The 21,738-nt window shown below is 33.5% G+C and overlaps 1 protein-coding gene across 4 annotated transcripts in view; it reads left to right on the top strand.

Annotated features, from left to right (window-relative positions):
- Window positions 1–21,738, top strand: part of FSTL5 (follistatin like 5) — a 706,657-nt gene that overhangs the window by 113,688 nt on the left and 571,231 nt on the right. For 2 of the 4 annotated variants that reach the window (XM_038559137.1, XM_038559135.1), the window contains exon 3: window positions 9,657–9,687. In XM_038559137.1, the coding sequence (XP_038415065.1) occupies window positions 9,657–9,687 (31 nt within the window). Of the gene's footprint in view, window positions 1–9,653; window positions 9,688–21,738 lie in introns of all 4 variants that reach the window. The other 2 variants (XM_038559136.1, XM_038559134.1) reach the window with 1 other exon arrangement.

Raw genomic sequence — 21,738 nt, 5'->3', positions numbered from 1 at the left:
TGGGATTAGATCCCAGGTCTCCGGGATCGCGCCCTGGGCCAAAGGCAGGTGCCAAACCACTGCGCCACCCAGAGATCCCTATTTTAAACGTTAATACAAATAAATTTCTATTTAACACTTAACATATTTAATATTTAAAATTATAATATATATGTAACAAAAGCATAATACAAATATTGTTAAACATGGATTTGATTTGTAAGTAAATTCCATTCTAGTTGGATTTTTTTTTTAAGTACGGTGCATGTCTCTTGTTACTTTGCATATGGACTTAAGAATTCAAAGTAATACTGAAGATATTTCATCAATCCAATAACAAGTTCTTTTTATCTTTTCTTCTTTAAAATCATATAAACATATCAAATATAATATGAATCTACAATGAGAAACAACTATAATTTGGACATTGGAATTAATGACCTCACACCAACATATTAAACCAAATGAGAAGCAGCTCTAGATTAACAATATATAGCTTTTACAGGTTATGTTTTGAATATCTATATATCTATCTGTATCAATCTACTCATTACATAACTTATAGCATATATTTTTAATAAAATTGTACATATGCCATATATTATGAATATATGTAATAGTTCTTAAAACATAAGAGAATTGCTTACTTCTTCATGAAAAGATGAAACCTACTGGTTGGCCGACTGAAATAACTTTATCATCCCATTGTGCATTTAGCATGACACACTATTTCCTGTCTTCCATACACTGTCATAGATGCCTGACTTCGTTCAAGCTATGTCTTCTGATAGGATCTTCTTCCTTTTGCTGTAGAAATCAACTACTTATTCTTACCACCTCATTTGCTCTCGATATATTTCACAGTTCTTGACATTTTCAAAGCTTCCTTTCACCTGTCTAAGAAATAATGTATTGTTCCCCTGACTGTGCTCTTTAGATTTTATACATAATTCCACTATTGAATATCACATTTTATTTCACATATTTTTATGAATATATGCCTGTCCCTCCACAAGGCTGTTAAATTCTAATGTTCAGAGACTCTATTAGGTATAGTGCACTCTCTTGCAGGTATTCTTCTAGACGCTGTGGATATACCAGTTAAGACCGCAAAGTCCCTTTTGCTAATTTCAGTAAAGGGAACATAAAATGAACAAATAAGTACATATTTTTCCAGGAAGTAACAACTTCTGTGTGAAAAGAATAAGAAGTAAGAAAAACAACTAATAACGGGGGTTATGTTTTAGAATGGTGAGAGTTGAGGCTTGTTGAGGTGATATTGGATCAAGAACATGGTTGAAATTCCAAGGGAAGTATTTTAAATAAAAGATCAGAAAATTTGTTAAAGTCAGTAAGACTGAAAATTCACCATGAGAGTTTACCGAAAAAGTGTCTGTATCTCCATGATTTAGGAGGCTTGATAGACTGCATTTTATTTGCAACTGTTTATTTTCCAGGCATTTTATAATTGAATTACCCTACCAGAAGATATATGTTTTTGAGAAAGTACGTGTGTGTATATGCACGCACACACACGCACTGAATGCCTCAGGGAGGCAGCTCATGTGTTCATGGGTATGCATGCTTCAGAATAGAGGAGATTTGCTACAAGATTGTGGTGGAGTGGCTCTGCTGAAAGTCTCCTATTATCAGCTTCCATTGATTTAATATTACTTAATATTAAGGAGTACTATTAATAGCTCTAATATAAAAAACTTTAATTTTCGCATTTTAACCACATAGCACATGGATGGAAATAAATAAATATAAATATTGAACATGAGTATTTTCCTGAAAATCAACATTTCACTTTTGTTTCATGGTATTTGTCTGGTAAACAATAATTACACCAAAGAGAAGGGAAGAACCCTGAAAAGAAATTTAAGCTAGGTAGCCTTTTAAGATTAATAGTCTTTACCTTTTTGCCACCAAAATTTGTATTTATACATCCTTTCTTTCCATCCATTGACTGTTTTCACTGTTACAATCTATTGATCTTTATTCTTGAGGTTAAAATTATGTGTGCTTACCTCAGCTTCTATAGCAGTACTATATAGATATGCATTGTATATAAATATATGTAAACACAATGCAAATAAATACAAATACAACAGAACTTGTAGCAAATATTTCTCTTTTTTTAAAAGAAATGTTCTACATGTTTTTTTTAAAGATTATTTATTTATTCACGAGAGACACACAGAGAGAGAGAAAGAGGCAAAAGACACAGGCAGAGGGAGAAGCAGGCTCCATACAGGGAGCCCGACATGGGACTCGATCCTGGGCTGAAGGTGGCATGAAACCGCTGAGCCACCCGGGCTGCCCTGCAGCAAATATTTCTAATCAAATTTTATGTGTGCTGTATGATACACTATATATATATATATATATGATTCAGCTTTGGTGAATGACATCTTTTTACTTCAGTAACAAGTATGGATCATATGGATTCTGAGCAAGATTACTTAGGACACATCACTTTTGGATGCAACAGACTTATTTGTCTCTTCTGTTAATGTTTAAATTTTAAGATTCATTATGGACTTGATTAAATATGCCAGTAAAATTATTCTGTACATTTGACTTTTCTTAAATTCCATGACAGAAGATTTGTTTTGTTTGTTTTCTCAATACATGATCAACCTAAACACGGTTTGAGTGTGCTTTATTTTACACTTTAGGCAATGAAAAACAAATAAATAAAAACATCTTTTGGGATCCCTGGGTGGCGCAGCGGTTTGGCGCCTGCCTTTGGCCCAGGGCGCGATCCTGGAGACCCGGGATCGAATCCCACATCGGGCTCCCGGTGCATGGAGCCTGCTTCTCCCTCTGCCTGTGTCTCTGCCTCTCTCTCTCTCTCTCTATGTGACTATCATAAATAAATAAAATTTAAAAAAAAAAAAAAAAAAAAAAAAAAAAAACATCTTTTTTTTCCTCCCATGACTTTAAAGAAAATCTATAGTCCCTCAGAATGTGTCACCCATTCAACCAAAGGAAATGATATGCTTAAGGGGGAACCCTTAAGTTGAAAATACCTTCCTAATATGTTAGTTATCAGGGAGCATGGCCTTACCAAATGCCTTTTTAAGGGTCGAATGCAAACCAAGTCACATGGGGCTGAGGGAAAACAATGGCAACCTAGAAATCTTTTCTTTATCACTCCCATACTGGAGGGGGAAAGATGATGCATTTTATAGATGTTCCCTACATCATTCATGTAGTGTAGACATTATTTTTATGTGTATTCAAAAGAAAGACTAAGTATATTCTCTCAAAGTAGAGAGAGAATTGTTTTACCTCTTAGGGACCAATTCATTGTACTTGCACTTGCTTCATTCTTATATCCTATGTGAAGGGAAGCCTACGGGATGACTGAAAAGGTATATAATTAGTCTCATTAATCTAGTGATATGCATATGCAATTTTAAAATAAAAGAGTATCCATGGGTATTACTTGTATGAGGTTCATGTCTTTTGTTTAAGTGATTTAACTTTTATAGTATAGAATGAGAGGACAGTTCACCGTCTAATGTTCATAACTTAATGCTGTTATAATGGAAATTATTCACTTAGTATTTAGATGGTTTCTTCTCTTTCCAGAGACCTTGGACTTCTTAGTAAAAAGGAAGGAACCAAGTAAACCATGTTTGAAGATACCATGGACAGACATTTAGTTTTAGTGCTTGATGAAGAGACATCAATTTTTATGTTAGAATCATCATGAGATATGAAATGCTATGCTAAAATGCAAATGCAAGATAAGAAACATTCTTAATAATATCTTCTAGAGTGATAGCATTGTGCTGTTTAGTGGGACTAGCAACCTATGCATTAGTGTTATTTAGCTATTTTCTTGTCTGCCTAGGGGCTTTAGGACTACCTCATCTCATTTTAGAAATTACTGTCTACCCCAACGTGGCTTAATTTTACACTAGCTCAGCTAAATTCTATTTATTATGCTATTTTTTATATTTAAGACATATTATACAATCAATTGTTCCTTCTGAATCCACCCTACTGCCCAGATTGTCTTTGCCAATCTTTATCATAGTGTCTGCAAGGGTCTATTTACTCATTTCTACTATTGAGCTGGATTTCATGAAATCTACTTAGTTCATTAGTATAGCACTTTGGTATTCTTCCAAAAAATCGTATAGTACAAAATAAAACACAAATGGTTTACTATTATTTAATTTTGATAGGTAGCCAAAATATATTTATTATTTTAAGACAAGATCAATTTATCAGAAAATCTTTTGAAAGAATGTTAAAATTGAGTTATACCGAGGAATTGACATTTTACCATCGTAGACAAGATCTAATTTTTCTTAATGTAAGAATGTTATTCAAATGTATCATGAAGACAGGATAACAAATCTTTCTGACCTCTTAGAAATTCTCATATAATTAAAAATCATAATTTTCTCCCTAACATTTCCCCATTAAAAATAATCAACAGTTAAAACATGAGGTAATAGTTTATAAAGTAAAATTGTGGAAAGTATATATCCAGGTGAATAATGCAACATTTTAGCCATATAGGCAAGTTGAAACAATTTTGACTTTGAAATTCCTAAATAATATTTAATAAATATCTACTGACATGGTTCTAATACAAGTTTTGCAGTGAATGAAGTAGTTTACCCTTACTTTTTTCTTATGTTACAGATTTGTTATTCTTAGTCCATTAAATCAACTTCTATTTTTTCTTGAAATACATGCTTCTTGGATATTTTTAGTTTGTAGAATATTTAAGGCTATTTTCATTGGTAATTTGATTATATATAATTATATAAATAGATAATTAGGTTTTAAGAAAAAAAGTACAATTAAATATAATATCAGTGAGTGTTAAGCCTATTTGACAAAAATTAAAATAAGGCTAATATCGGTATCATACAAACTTATGATGGCAAATCCCAATTAAGATTTTTGACAATACCAAGCTGTCTTACTCATCAACTGTCACAAAAAGCAGTGCATTTAAAATCTCATCAAATTTCTGACAAATCAACCTACTTCACCACTCAGCTGACTTTCCTTCTAATAGATAAAGAAAATAAATCCTCACAGACTAAACTTTCAAAATTAATTAAATCAAACCTATGAACCTCTTGCATCTATGACCCCACTTCTCTGTGCCCACCTGTTATATTGGAGAACAGGTTCTCCTTCAATCTAAATGTCTCCACTTATGTTCTGTGTCACATTCAATAACCTTATAAAATCCATCATATTATCTTTCCCTTTTATCATAATCTTCTCCATTTCTACTGTGTATCTCCTATCATTTACACATTTTCAATTCTGATTTAAATAATATAAAATAAAGATGAAACAAAGAGGAGAACAAAAACCAAACATGATACCTTTATGAATTTCACTTAGTCTCCAGCCGCACATCACCCCAGGCCTTTCTTTCCTATACATGTTTCTCTCATTCCGTTTTTACTACTTCATACGCTATTCAATTTCCCTCTCCTTCCTTCAGTTGTACTTCTAAACACATAACACCACACAAAAAAATGTGTTTTCTTTGAAATCAATGATGCCATCTATGCCACTTTTTTTTTTTTAAGAGAGAGAGAACAAGTGAGCGAGTGGGGGTTGGAGAAGAAGTGCAGAGGGAGAGAGAAAATATATATATATTTTAATATCTACTTATTTGTTCATGAGAGACAGAGAGAGAGGCAGAGACACAGGCAGAGAAGCAGGCTCCTCACAGGGAGCCTGATTCAGGACTCGTCCTGGAACCTGGGATCACGACCTGAGCCAAAGGCAGATGCTCAACTGCTGAGCCACCCAGGTGTCCCAAGAGAGAGAATCTTAAGCAGGCTCCACACCCAGTGTAGTGCCTAAGGTGGGGCTTGAGCTCACCACCTTCAGATCATGACCTGAGCTGAAATCAAGAGTCAGACACTTAACCAGCTGAGCCACCCAGGCACGTCTATGCCACTTTTTCTGATGAGCATTGCCTTAGACATAATGGTACTTGATCTGTCAGAAGAATTCCACATTATTGAAAATTTTCCCCTACATAATATATTCCCTGGGATTCCATGATTCCATGCTCTTTTGTTTTTTTCTCCTATAATTTGTCCATCCTTCTATTCTCTTTTTTTGCCTAATTCACTTAATATTTTTCTTATACTGTTTCAGATACTTAGTTCTAGATCATTCAACTCTACTATATGTTCTCCAGATACAGTACTGATGATTTATACACAGGGTGGTGATTTCTAAATTTATACGTCTTGTTGAAACATCTCCCATGAGTTCCAGACATTTTAACCATCTGCCTACTTTGCATCCTTAGAGTGATATTTAAAGTAAAATCAAAGTCAGCATGTTCAAACATCAAACCCATGAAAAATTCAGGCTCTTTATCTCTTAAAAGACATAGTAGACAAGGATTACTTTAAGTGTCTGAGCAACTAGAAGGATGAAGAGATGGGAAAGATGAAGAAGATGAGATAGCCGAAGAAGGAAGGAAAGATCAGAAGTTCAATTTTGGATGTGATATGTAGGCTGTTACTATATATCCAAGTAGAGATTCAAAAATACAGTTAAATACATGAGGCTGAAGTTCCATGGCGAGAGTTGTTGGCTAAGAGATATAAATTTGGGAGTCCTTAGAAAAGGTTAGTGGTCACAGCCAGAAGACTAGATAAGATCACCAAAGGAGCGAGGATATGGAAGAAAGATAAGGGTTCAATGTCTAGGAAAATTGAGGAGATGAGGAGGAATCAGTAAAGCAGATGGGAAAGGGGTGGCCAGACATCAAGAGAAAAATTCACAGAGTGAGACAGTATTAGAAATCAAGTGAAGAAGGGATAAAAGTGCTTCTTTTCTGGCTTTCTCATCTTAGAGGCATCTTTACCCTTCTAGTGACTCAGATCCTCGAAACCATCCTCATCTATTCTGTTTCTCAGGATACAGAGTTTATTCTATCAGGAAATCTTGACAGTCCTGATATTCCAACAGCACTGCTACCACACTGTTCCATGCATGATCACTTCCCACCTGGATTACTGCAATACCCCTTCCACTGGTCCCTCTAATTTTTTCCTTGCCCCTTTTAACCTATTCTAAATAGCCAGACTGATTCTACCTAATGCAGTTCAGATAATGTTACTCCTCTGAGAAGAGACTTTCAGTGTTTCCTCAGCTGCTTTAGTATCAGAGCCAAAGATCTAACAAGTGCCCCAGATGCTAATCTAGCTCCCTTTTTGCATTCCCTACCAAACTCCCCTTACTCAGTCTAGTCTACTCACAGTGGTCTCCTTGGCTGTTTTGACAATGCCAAGAACTTTGGTACCTTAGGAAATGTGTGATTGTTTTTCTCTTCTAGAATCTATTTTCCCCAGGTAAATGCCCCTGAATATCCTCTCATCTCATTTAAAATTTTGTTCCAAAGTCATTTTATCAGTTGATGGACATTTGGGCTCTTTCCATAATTTGGCTATTTTTGATAATGCTACTATAAACATTGCGGTGCAAGTACCCCTTTGAATCAGTATTTTTGTATCCTTTGAGTAAATACCTAGTTGTGCAGCTGCTGGGTCATAGGGTAGTTCTATTTTTAACTTTTTGAGGAACCTTCATTTTGTTTTCCAGAGTGGCTGTTGCCATTTGCAATGACATGGCTGGAGCTAGAGTGTATTATGCTAAGCAAATAAGTCAGAGAAAGAGAAATACTATGTGATTTCACTCATATAGGAATTTAAGATATGGTAATAACAGATGAAATAGGGAAAAGAAAAAAAAGGGACAAAGAGGCAAACCATAAGAGGGGCAACCATAGGGAAAAAACTGAGGGTTGCTGGAGGGACAGTGGGTAGGGGAATAGGCTAAATTGATGATGGGTATTTCTTTTTAAATATTTTATTTATTTATTCATGAAAGACACACAGAGAGAAGCAGAGACATAGGCAAAGGAAGAAGCAGACACCCTACAGGGAGCCCAACATGGTACTCAGTCTCCAGACCCTGGGATCATGACCTGAGCTGAAGGCGGACGCTCAACCAAGCCCCTCAGGCACCCTGGGTGATGAGTATTAAGGAGTACTCTTGTGATAAACACTGGATGTTATATATACATGATGAATCACTAAATTCCACTCCTGAACCTAATACTATACTATATGTTAACTAGCTAAAATTTTGATTAAAAACCTGAAACATGAAAACTTCATTTTATCATTGTGGACCCATGTAAGATTGCAGTCACTTACTGTAAAACTACCTTCTCTGGTATATCTTTTTTTCTAAATAGAATTTACTGACATTTATGCATTATGTTACTTTGAGGATATATTTTTTTATTTTGTTTTGTTTGTTTTATTTTGTTTCATTACTGTTTTGTTCATCTTTGTAACCTTGTCACTTGGAGCAGTGTCTGGCACATAAAAACAATCTGTACATATTTATTTAAAGAATAATGACTAAATGAATGAATGAATGAATGAATGAGTGAATGATGAAAGAAGAGGAGAGAGGACAGAAACAGATTCTTTTCATTAACAAATATGTCTTTGGAAAACTTAAGCTTGTTTATCCTAATTATGAAAGAATAATATATTTTTAAATCAAATTCATTTTAAAATTTTAGTTTTAATGAACAACAGATACTCTAAATTAAAAATAAATCAGAACTGGAAAAGGTAAATTAATTAACAAAGGACAATACAGGATCTAAAAGGCTGGGTCAATTAGGACAAGAGAAATAACACACAAAGTATTAAAAGTCGAATAGAATCAAACATTGAAGAAGCATGTTACATAAATATATATTTGTCAAAATGCATTTGTATCCTCAAATATGACTCTGGAATTAACCCTTGCAGCAAAATAAGTTCTTATTTTAACTATTTTCATAAATTTTACCAAAATTTTTTGGGATTCATATAATTCTGAAATTTTATTTATATATACGTGTCATGTTTTAATTAGAAATGTGTTTCAAAATTATTTTTAGTGTGAGGCCCTGAAACTTTTACACAGTGTAAACTGTGCTTGAATATTAATTGAGAAGGTATAGAGGGACACAATTTCTACTTAAAAACTTGAAAGCAAGCTAATTCTTTTGGGGTTGCCTGGTAACTAATAAGGAGTATGTCAAATTGAAAGACAGATCTGACTGAAGCAGCATTTGAATAAATAATAGAATTGTTGTCAACTTTAGCCTTAGAGAAGTGAGGCAGGGACCAATTCTAAGTTAAATTGAAGGAAAGACAGTTGAAATGTCTTTTGTGTTTTTTTTAGTGAATTGTCCACTGTTTGTCCTTAACTTTTTTTCCTCACCAACAATTTGTGATTAATGCAGAGACGTTGAAAATAAATTCTGAAGACATCACTCATTATCTGTTGAAATGAAATGAAGTGGCCTAAAGCATTTGAGTGGCATGATTATTTATTATTCATTACCATTTATTTATTTATGAAACCATATTATTATAATGTATTAGTTTCTTAAGAAATATATGTACAGTAAGAATGATAACTACTCCAATAAAAGATTGCATAAGTATTTTTTAAGGTGAGATTTGTTTACAATGACTCCAGGGTATACGTACAACAAAATATCTTGACAAGTCTTTAGTTACCATGATCTGTTATATCAGGCCGTTGATCACATACTCACAGTATTTGACCTATTTCTATTTTAATTCCAGCAGGAAAAGAGTCAAGACAGTTCAAGAATCAAAGGTAAGAAATGACTGTTTTAAGATCATAGCTTCATAAATTCCTATAAGTATAGGAGAAGAAAAAATTGATTTGGCTTTGAAAATATATCTAAAAATGAGAAAAACAGTAAGAATTTGAAATTTTCAATGTGGTTTTAAAGCCACTGTGAGCCCTTTGGGAATTCTACAAGATCACTGGGGATCCTCCATTGAGGTCTCCTTTCTTCATATAGTGTTGTTGGAAACTTAGGACATAATTTTCTGAATTGTTCTTGTGGCATTCCTCCACCAGGCATTTTCCAAAGAGTTGGTGTTCTGTTACATCTATGGTGAGAGTTGTTGGCCAGAGATATAAATTTGAGAGTCCTTAGGAAAAGGTTGGTGGTTAAGGCCAGAAGACTAGATGAACTTTAAAAAATATGTCTCATAGGAAACCAAGTATTGAGTCACTGCTGTCTCCTTTTATTTCTATGAAAAATCAAAACAATATTTATATGTTAAAATTTGGTGTAGCTTTTAGTATGGTATAGTCAACTCTAGTCAGACATAGGGAAACTCTTTTCCCCATAATGACATTCTTATGTTTGATGTTTATTGTTGAGATAATAAATTACACTAGGTAGATTATAATCCTGCAGCAAAAGATTTCCATTAACTTGTTTTCCTGTTGATCATAATAATGAATTTAACAGATTTTTCCTGGATTAATCCTCTGGCCTCTCCCTTCACATCCTAGCACTTCTTATTCTACAAACTAGACATCCTCATCCACCTATCCCTCTCCAACAGTACATAGTCACGAGCCTGACTATGGAATGAGGGATGATTTTCCTGTTCCCTTCCATCCTTTTTTGCATAGAAATATAGATTTATTTTTACTTTAATTTTTTTTAGAGTCCTACAAAACCAAAACTAAAACCAAAAACAAACAAACAAAAAAATGTGGAGAAGTTACTAAGTTTACATGTACTTTTGAAATGATGAAAGGGCGGGTAGTCTTCTGAGGGTCTCTAAATTGACAATATCAGTCTTGCTTACTAATTAACAAACCCAAATATAATCTTCTCTTCACATTTCTCTGCAACAAATATAATTACCCAATATGTTTTCCATGTTTGGTCATCTGTGTCTGTCTGTATTACTGAAGAATGTGAAAAGACATTTTCTTTTTTTATTTTGGTAGGTATATGTTATTCAAATGAATTATTTAGGACTGCCCTTCTAGCGATTTCCCAAACTATTTGTGTTCTTTTTCAGCAAACTGAAGTATGTCTTGTTATTTTATATGTGAAATTATTACACTTATTTATCCTCAAAGCACTCATATTAACTCAAAGTTTCATACTTTTGTGTTGCAAAGGGGAATTTGTATTCCAAGATGTGCTGTATGATGTGCATTTAAATGATATATACATTTTAAGCATACTGAGTACACATCTTCTCATGAAGGGTCCCAGTGTTTCAGGTTAATCTTAAATCATATTTATAATTCTGTTATAGTTGAAATAAGTTTAGCATAGCTTTCTTCTTGATGCTTTATTGTCTTGGGATATATAAATCCTATCATCTGAAGTAGTAGAAATTATGTTTTTTCAACTACTGCCTCGGAACATGTTTTCTTTTATAATGTAATAACATTTCAAGATGATGCTTGTCACTTCTTTCACTGTTATTGGCTGACACTTGTTTCAGAACTCTCACATTATGGCTTCTAGGCTACTGAGTTGTACGTAAATCAGGGACATACAGTTTTGTCAGGACCTGTTGCCTAACTCTACTTAGGACTCCGTATTTTTCTTGACTATTTATGGGATTCATCTTGAAATGTTGTTTTACTGAAAATTATAAATGGCCATTAAAAATGTCTTTAAATGTCAATATTAAGAAAAAAAGATTTGAATAAAAGCAATAGCTAACCCACTGGTAGATGAGAAAAATTTTGAAAAGTAAATATCGTACTTATTTTGGTAGCTAATTATTGAAATATGTCTTATGCCCTCACTTGACGTTAGTAATCAATTCTTAACTAATAATTCTCTGGACTTCCTAATTGGTGATCTTATTTGTCAGAACATGTTTATTACATAATCAGAAATGTATGCAGAGGGAGTCTTTAACCTTCTAATTTTCCGCATTCTGTACCTATTCCTGCTTATGACTACAATCCCATCCTTATTATACCAGTGACCTAAAATCACATTAATGCACAAAGCAGTCCAGTGAAAATCGATCAGTCTTTTCCTCTGTGTACATGGAAGTATATATTGAAATGTTTGGAAACTTGCTGTTTTATCTCTGATTATTTAATACTCACACAATTTTTTATTCTCATATTATTTTGAACTGCCATAGAATCCGATTTTTATATATTCTAAAATTACATATATATATGTGTAAAGTTTTATATGTATATATATATATATTTATACACACACATATATATGAAATTCATCTGAAAAATGAATTTTGGTCCCATAGTATACCATCGTATTATCAATTGACTTTCACATTTAGATTGCCTTTTATTAAATAAATTAGAGCCTCATCTGTAGTTAGTACACAATCTTGAAGTTTACAGTTGTTTACGATATCCTTTATTAAAGTTACATTGACAATTATAGCAGAAAAATAAAGACAGTCCTAACAGGTTTGGAAGAATGATCAACTATTCAAAAAGCCATATTTCACACTGCTTTTCAGTATTATTACAAATGTGTTAGAATAGAGTATATTATATGCTTAAAATCCATTAAGAATTTGATAAACATTATTAGGAAATAATTTCCTTTAAAGAATAGTTCTAATATAAGGAGCACAAGTCAGTTATCCTCTACCAGTATTTCTCAGGGCAGTGTTTTAATGTGTGATTTGTTTATTCATTTATATTTAAGAACATCTCTGTAGAGTTCTCAGTGATAAAACAGTAACAGTTTTTGACAAAAAACTTAAATGATACTTGTTTTACAGAGAGCTTAAAAATTCTGTCAGCTTAGTCAAGTTTTTAATTTTCCAAAAATAATTTACAATGCTTATTACATTCAGAAGGATAATATCATTGTGGAAAGTTTGCATATGATTATGCTGTAGCATGCTCCTGAATATCTACTTTACTCTCACTCTGTCAATTCAAAGAATGTTTGTTCCTTCACCAAAAATATTCAGTTCTTTTTTAATGCAATTTTCCTTTTCTTCTCAAGTGGAAACTTTAGGCTCTTCTCATTCAGAAGGGATAAAAATAAAGTATATTTCCTTTTCATTGCTCATTATATGTTGGGAAACACAGAGGACTAAAAGTGGTTCCCAAATAGTCACATGGTATATTATTAACATCTATCTTTTGTTAAATATCTAATGGGTATCAGACACTGGGCTGAGCTTTTTAATTATATTACTTCATTTTAATCCTGAAACACACATTAGTAAGTAAGATTTAGTATTAAAACATGCCAGCATATTGAGAAATCACATCTAAAGTAAATAATTCAGACCGATATTTTAATTTTGTTCTATTTGTAAACGGGTAATATTTTATTTCACCAATTTACCAATTATACATTAAATATATTTAGCATTTTGTTATTAGCAATGCTTTTGACATTTTCATGGATTTGATATATATGAATTTTATTATTCATTATTTTTCTTTAATGGTATGGCGTTTCTAATATTTCCCCTACTGAAAATTTGTATAAATATTGCTCAGGGCTTTGTAACTTTAAGAAAAATCTGATAATGATAAATGTAGCATACTCATGTTCTAGGGAACAGATGTAAGAATTATGCCAGCTTGCTCAATAAATGCTTGTGATCTTTGACAAGTGACTTCACCCTCCAGAAGTAATTCCTCGTTTATGGTTAATATTAACGTAACATATCCCATGATATCAAAAGTCCTTTTACATATATGCAATTCTAAGGCTTATATTTCTTTTTTTTTTCCTAAGGCTTATATTTCTATAGAGACATTAGACAATGCTATTACTACAATTACTTCTCCTTTAAAGCTCTATAATTCTCAATAGGTTCTACATGGCAAATATTAGGTCTCATACATTTGTGTATAAGGGAGAGGTAAGCTGCATAATTGTTCTCCCTGTGGTACATACATTCTTGTATATAGTGAACGATAAGTAGTATATTAAGACCATACTTAATCAAATTAAAGGTGTGTGTTTGGGACAATAAATGCCACAAAGGTACTATTGAGCTTGTAGTCTTTACATGTGAACACACACACACACGCGGAGAAATGCACATACATGCTATTTACTTTGATATAACCATGCATTCAGATTCTCTTTATTTCCTACATCACAAAATTGCCAATTGAGGGGACTGAAAATGATCTGCTACATATAGGGATGTGTATAGCTATAGATATATGTCATCTACATATATACATTCTATATATATTATCTCTATGTTTCCATATATAGTATGTCTCTACATATAACATCCCCATATATAAATACACATATATTTATTATACTTCACTATATATAATATTGAATTGGAATTAGAATGCTAACAAACTCCTAATTTGGATTGCTTGAGTGTTCAGAGATCTTTTTACCAGAATTATCTTATAGAGTTACTGATACTAGTTAACTTCCTCTGGGTTAAGTAACTTGTCAGGAACAGTTATTGGATAGGAACAGACCTTCAAATTTGTATTCCTGAAAACTGTGAGACCCATTACATTAACAAATGAAACTCACAATAAAACTGAAAGACGGTAATTCATATGTATGAGACCTTTATGAGACTCTTTGTATAATTGTTGTGTGTCTTTCTGTTTAGGAAATAAAATATAGCCAGTGCAATACTAATGCCTGAAATGGAGACTGTTACCATTATATGGAATACAGAGTTGCTATATTTTTAATGAATTATAATATCATACCTAATGAATGTTAGGATTTTTGGTATTCAGTTCAGAAAGCTATTGCTGAGACAAATGATTGTAGGATTCATAAAAACTGTGATTTTTGTCTATTGTATTCAATAGTTATAATCCTTAGGAATTCAGTAGTTAAAATCCTAAACTTTTATTTATGTATTTATTTATTTCTAAACTTCTTTTAGAAGTTTTCTTAAATAAAACTCATATCTAGAAAATGTCAACCAAAGGATTGTTTTGTTTATTTATTCATTTGTTTTTCACAAATGGTAATGCTGGATAAACCCCAGGCAAGTGGACTTATGGCAGACTTGTGATAATAATTATTGAAAAATAATTAAATGTTGTAAAAGCATGCGAAGGAGCAATAATTTGTTTTATATACAGACGTCTTTTATTATAATTCACTTTATGCTTCTTGGATAGTGTGGTTTTATTTTTATTTTTGTTTATTTATTTTTTTTTTTAGAAATTAAATGTTTATAGCAACCTGTGTTGAGCAAATCTATTGGCACCATTTCTCCAACAGCACTTGCTCACTTTCTGTCACATTTTGGTGATTCCTGCAATATGTCAAAAGCTCAGGTGATTTAGTATTTTTAGTAACAAACTATTTTTTAATTAAAATATGTACTTTTTTGGGACACCTGGGTAGCTCAGAAGTTGAGCGCCTGCCTTTGGTCCAGGGCATGATCCTGGAGTCCTGGGATCGAGTCCCACATACGGTTCCCTGCGTGGAGCCTGCTTCTCTCTCTGCCTACATCTCTGCCTCTCTCTCTGTGTGTGTCTCATAAATAAATAAAACCTTTATTAAAAAATGTACTTTTTTTCAGACATGCTATGTCACAGTAAATAGACTACGTATAGTGTAAACATAACTTTTTTATGAACTGGAAAATTAAAAAAAAATTTTTAAAGAGTGATTTATTTATTTATGATAGACAGAGAGAGAGAGAGAGAGAGAGAGGAGCAGAGACACAGGAGCAGGGTCCATGCCAGGAACCCGACACGGGACTCCAGGATCACGCCCTGGGCCAATGGCAGGCGCCAAACCTCTGAGCCACCCAGGGATCCCCGGAAAATTAAAAAATTAACGTGACTCACTTTATTGTAGTACTTATTTGCTTTATTGTGGTTGGTCTGGAACCTAACCCACAATATCTCTGAGGTATGACTGCCATGTTATGACATAGCAATTGCATTATATCAAAAATTATATTTTCATTCTATTTATTATACTAAAATACACTTTTAAAATTCATTGGGGACAAATGTATTCTCATGAATGATTATCAGTTACCTTGTTGCAAAATATCAATGTCATATGTGCACCATCCATAGTGTATGATTGAGTAGCAACACTTTAATTACTTATATGGGCTTCTCACATATTTCAGTCAGTTTTCACTCTACATCTAATTTAATGATATAAGTGTAAATCAATTGTTGAAAAACAGATAAATTAAAAATGTAATTTCCAAGTTACTATGAACACATGGCCATGGTTTTCTGATTGCATTAGGTGACATCTGTGACATTTATAATTTTTTATTATAAAAAAATGGTCACGATTCTTTATGTGACTGGTATTTTTGTGATAATGTGAGTTTTGAAATAAAAATAATAATACATAGATGCAAATTCTTGAAGCCATATATACATGAGATAGAATTCCTTACTTTGACAAACTTTCAAAAATACAACAATTTCAGTTCTAATGTAAAACTCCATAGAAAAAATAAATTAATAAATATATATTCACTTTAGATAATCTAAATGATGGTCCTAAATACCTTACAAAGTAACTTTTAAGTAGTATAGATTTCAATATAAGTAATAACTTTTCTCAGGGAATTAAGATAATATTCGTTATCCATTCTTTTAAAAATTCATTTGACCAACTCGGTTCTATCTTAAATGATCTTGATGCCTGTCTTCATGCCACAGCAAACAGGAAGACAAACTTCTTTCACTACTAAATGATGCTATTATCAAAAACAAGAAGAGGTGTCAAAAAGTATGTGATCGTATTCTCATTTATGTCATGAGGGACTCAGTTTGTATTATGCGAAACACATCACCCTTCCCCCCATTTTGCATACATTTTGTAGTTTTCAAAAGGTTACCAATAAATCATCTTGTCCAATAGATCATTTATTTTGGTTTCAAGGTGATTAATTTTGCCACTCATTTTGCTCACCAGGAGGCAATACTAACTAAAAGAAACGGAGGCATAATCCCTTTGTCGATGCTGGTAAACAACCCGGAACACTTGGATCTAATCTTTTAAAATACATATTTTTTAAAAAAAATAATAATGCTGCATGTAATACCACATTAATATTGTTCAGGCTTTTCTTTACATAGCTTAATATTTTATATACCTGTATGCTAAATCTCAATATTGATCTTCCCTTCAGTCACCAATACAAAATATCTTCATTATCTAGATTTTCTCAGAGTCAAACATTTCCGAAGCTTTTTAAAAAATTCCACAGCCTGAAACAGTTGAATGTCATATTTCAAGGAAAATGAAGTAACATTAACCAAAATGTGTTGATGGCTTCATTCATTTAGCTTGATGAAATCACCTCACTTAGTTGCAGACATGGTTACCTTTGTGGAAGAGTAGTTCTTGAAATTGTTATGAACATTACATGGTTTTTTTGTGGCCTCAGTCCCTGTTTTATCTGCAAATGAAAAACTATATGTTTCCTTCTTTGTCTCCTCACTTTCTTTAAACAAGAAATTTGACTCTATTAAAAAGACTATATTTACTTAGGGTTTTAAAATATATTTCTGGGGACACCTGGGTGGCTCAGCGGTTGAGCACCTGCCTTTGGCTCGGGGTATGATCCTGCGGTCCTGGAATCAAGTCTCACATCAAGCTCCCTGTAGGGAGCCTGCTTCTTCCTCAGCTTGTGTGTCTGCCTCTCTCTCTCTCTGTCTTGCATGAATAAATAAATAGAATTGTAAAAATAAATAAATAAATAAATAAATAAATAAATAAATAAATAAAATATTTCTTCTTTCTTACCATTGTAATAATATATATTTGTAATTATTTGATTTTTTTAATGATAAAGTTAGAAATGTTATATAAAAATGAGTTATTTTGTGATGTTATACTCAGTGACTTTTATGAGGTGAAATAGACATACATTTCTTTGTCTAAAAATGATAGATTAGTTAATTTGGAATTTTGCCTATTAAGGGCCAAATAACATTCCTTTTAAATAATTATAAGATGCATTTTATAGTTTTAATTTGTTATATGGCTAACATTTTTTTTTCAATTACTTAGATAATTGCATCTAAATGTTTTTCATTGGAAAATGCATGCCATCCTACTAAGAGTAATATTGTTGCTTAAATTCTTGGTGCGTGGAATCCTTATCCTTTAGACACTGGAAAACTTTGGTCACATATGCATTGCGGTACTGCAGAATTTATACATAGTCCTTTAGTGATGCTTATCTTTGTGTCATTAAACATTTTCATTGTATTGGATCAAGGATTTCTTTTTCCTTGTTACTCATCTTTCAAGAAAGAGTTATCTTGATTCAGAGAAACTAAAATCACAAGAACCACATTCTGCAAACCACTGATTTGTATAATACTTTATAAGATGTAGCACAGTGTTTAGACTCAGCATAGTTAGGAGCAGTTAACTTATCACCCACTCTTAAACTTTTTTCACCTGTTAAATAAATATACCACAAAGTGCTGTTTTAAGGATTAAATAAGTTATAGTATGACTCTTGTGTGTGGAATGAAAATCTTTTGGTTTATGTGAGTTCTTATTTCAGTGCTTTCAAATGTCTGTAATTATTTTGTAATACATCTGTGCTAGAAACATATCTATGAAAAAAAGCTTTAATTTCATAAAATGTTAAGAGGTCAGGACATGTTGACTTTATTTTGCCTTGTTATTTTACATTATTCCAAATTATAACCCATGTATTTTCCACATTTGAAGAAATCTGACCTACTGATGTTAAATAGCCTTTACGTATTCTCTCATATTTATTCTTAGACTAGCATTATTCTTATCTTGTTTGTACCATGACGCATAAAACTCCATAGAAGAAAAAAAATAGTACAATGCAGTGGATACTACTAGAACATACAGAAGATCCATTCTTTATTTTTGGGGAAGTAATGTGTTATTATCTGAGAGTATTAACTTGATGTAATGGTTTATATTTAAATTTATGAAGAAATTTATGAGAAACTTAAAAAAAGAAAACCAAACCAAATTTAACTTATTGAATATAAGTTAACCACGGCTACAGTTAGAAAGTACTACTTTCTGTCAGAAATCTTCTAGTAATGTTAACCTGCCTGAAATTCAGAAAGGGAGAAGATAGGATAAATTCAGCTGCATCAGAAAATAAAGCTTAGTTCAACAAATGTTTATTAGTTCAAATATTAGAACAAATGTTTATTAGTTCAAATATTAGAAATGAGGTTAGTTAGGAATGAGGGAAATTAAGATTAAGAATAAAGTTTCCACCTCAAGGATGCAAGGAATACTGGCTTCGAGGTGGAGAGATGGGAACTAGAGCAAATAAATGCAGTTGCAAAAAAAAAAAAAAAAAAAAGTGATATATACTGATGAAGCTTTGGAATATGGATGAGGTCTGGAGCCAACAACCAAGAAAGAATTCTTGAGACGTCTTTGGTGCAAAATGGTGGTTTTATTAAAGCATAGGGATAGGACCCACCTGGCAGGAAGAGCTGCTGCTCAGGGGCTGTGAGGGGTGGCTGATTATATATGTGGGAGTTGGGGGAGGTAAGGAAAAGGGAGGTTTCAAAAGGGTTTTCATATGCTAAGGAGGACCTACAGGATACTGGAGGCCTTGCCATTGTCACGTTAAAGATGGTTTTTCCCACTAGCAAGGCATTAACATTAAGACAATTGGAAACTTTCTGGAGAATGTCACACATATCCTACTCTGGGTAGAGGGGGGGGATGTCCTTTGTGGGGTATCAGCCTGTGCTTTGTCCTCAGTAGCCCTCTGTTCCCCATCATACACTTTGGTAAAGAAAGGTATAGAATGCTACACATAGAGGTATAGTGAAGTATGGGGAGGAGTTCTAGAAATGGACATTTGGAAAAGGCTGGCTATTCTTTCTACAGAGAAACAAGATCTTGTCTAGAAGAATGAGGATGAAAAGGAGAGATGAGGAATTAGGGAGCGTATTCTAGGTCATGAGTCATTAGTGAGTTATAAATGTTGAACTATCAATATTAGGTTGATGAGACTTACAGGGAGAAATCAGAGTGCAGTGGAGAATTGACGCAAAGAATCATTTATAACTAGGAAAATGCCACTGGCAAATTTTTTCGGCAGAAATAATGCTAATGTGAAGACATGGCCCAAGCTAGATGGAAGACTCATGCCAATGAAAACGTACAGTATTGAGCCGTGTGCTTGGCTGGCTCCAGGGGAACCAGAATCAAGCCCCATGTGAGGCGCCCTGCTCAATGGGGAGTCTGCTTCTCCCTCTCCCTCTCCTGCTGCCCCAACATTGCCTCCATGCTCCCCCTTTCTCTCAAATAAACAAAATCTTTTAAAAAAAAAAGGTACAACATTGAAAAAGATTGGGTACAAGCTAAGCAGCTTTCCAATTTGAGAAGCCACAGATTTTTCCTTCTGTCCTCTGAAATCGTTCCATTCTCCCCTTGCAACAAACAGAACAAGAACTAAGAACTGCACAGTGATCATGAATTCAGTTCTGTCTGCTGGTTTAGCATTCAGGCTCGAGAAAGAGAGTGAATGTCAGTCCTGGGCTGACCACTAAACAGCTGTGCGACTCGCGGCAAATGTTTGGCCTCCATCTACTAATAACGTCCTCATCGGCAACATGTGGGTAATAACAGCACTTTTTGGTAGGTTTGTCTTGAGGGTTAAACAAGTTGTTAAATGCAGAGCACTTAGTCAAGAGCTGTATAGGATCTGAAATTTTAGTGTCTTCACAAACTAATAAACAAGGCCTCACAGTTTCCTGGGTGCAGCCAGAAGATATGAGGCTCCTGGGTCAGAGACAGAGACCAGCTTATTATTACTCAGAGTCATAGCAGGAGCCAGGGTGTAGCATCTGTGCTAATTCCTACAGGGACTATGGGAAGAGGGCGCCTGGGGGTGTCCGCAAGTGGAGCAGTTCGCAGTACAGGAGGGAACCACTGCCCTCTCCCCCACCCAGCTCAGAAAACCCTGATATGTTATAACGGGCAAGAAGCACACCTGACAGTTGTCCCTTGAAAAAGACAGTTTATTACCTTTGGCAGTAAACATACTTGCCCCTTGCTTTAGAGGGAGACCCTCTATCTATCTTCTAAGAGTATTCACTGTACAAAATCCCTGAAAAGAAAATCTGGAATAAAAAGCAAAACAGAACAAACAAACAAACAAACAAACAAACAAAAACCCACTGTCTCTTCTTACAAGACAGGCAGAAATGGAAGAGACACAGGGAAAATTAGAATTGGTTAAGAAGTTAGAATAGTAGCAGCTAGAAAAACCCACTCAATAAACATTTATAATTACTACTGCCACTGCCACCACCATCATCCTTGTTCCGAGAGTGGCTTTTTTTCCCCTTGGTTCTCTTCTGGGGTGCAAGGGAATGTAGACTAGAGCAAGCACAGGATTTTCTCGTTTACAGCCTCTCTGCTGATGTTTCGTGGAAGGGTGCACGTTTCTGAACTTGCTTCTAGGGTAAAAGAACTAACTAAATCAGCATATAGCAGATAGATGCACAGAGAAAAACAGTGATATTTCTTCTCTTTTGTATGTTAATACATGGCCATTTAGAAAGTCAAACACAGTCCTGAGAGATAAAAATAATTACAGTAACTCACAGTTGTGTAAATAATAAGAGCCAGCCAGGTCCAAATGGTAAGATTTGTTTTTTGTTTTTTTGTTTTTTTGTTTTTGATGGATAATACATTAAATGTTAACTAATTAAATTTAAAATAATTAATAATAATAATAATAATAATAATAATAATAATAATAAAAGTGCCAGGCTCTGTGTAAGGTGCTTCACTTGTTTTATCTTGACTACATATATGTGTTTAATATTTATGAGTACTTTTCAGGTCTTCTGCTAATTGCTTTCCACGTATTATTTTATGTAACCCTCAGAAGAATTTTGTATACTCAC

Source organism: Canis lupus, chromosome 15, assembly GCF_011100685.1.
Source record: "Canis lupus familiaris isolate Mischka breed German Shepherd chromosome 15, alternate assembly UU_Cfam_GSD_1.0, whole genome shotgun sequence".
NCBI classification, from domain to species: Eukaryota; Metazoa; Chordata; class Mammalia; order Carnivora; family Canidae; genus Canis; species Canis lupus.
The sequence above is the reverse complement of the archived record's forward strand: the minus strand, read 5'-3'. Positions and strand labels throughout refer to the sequence as shown.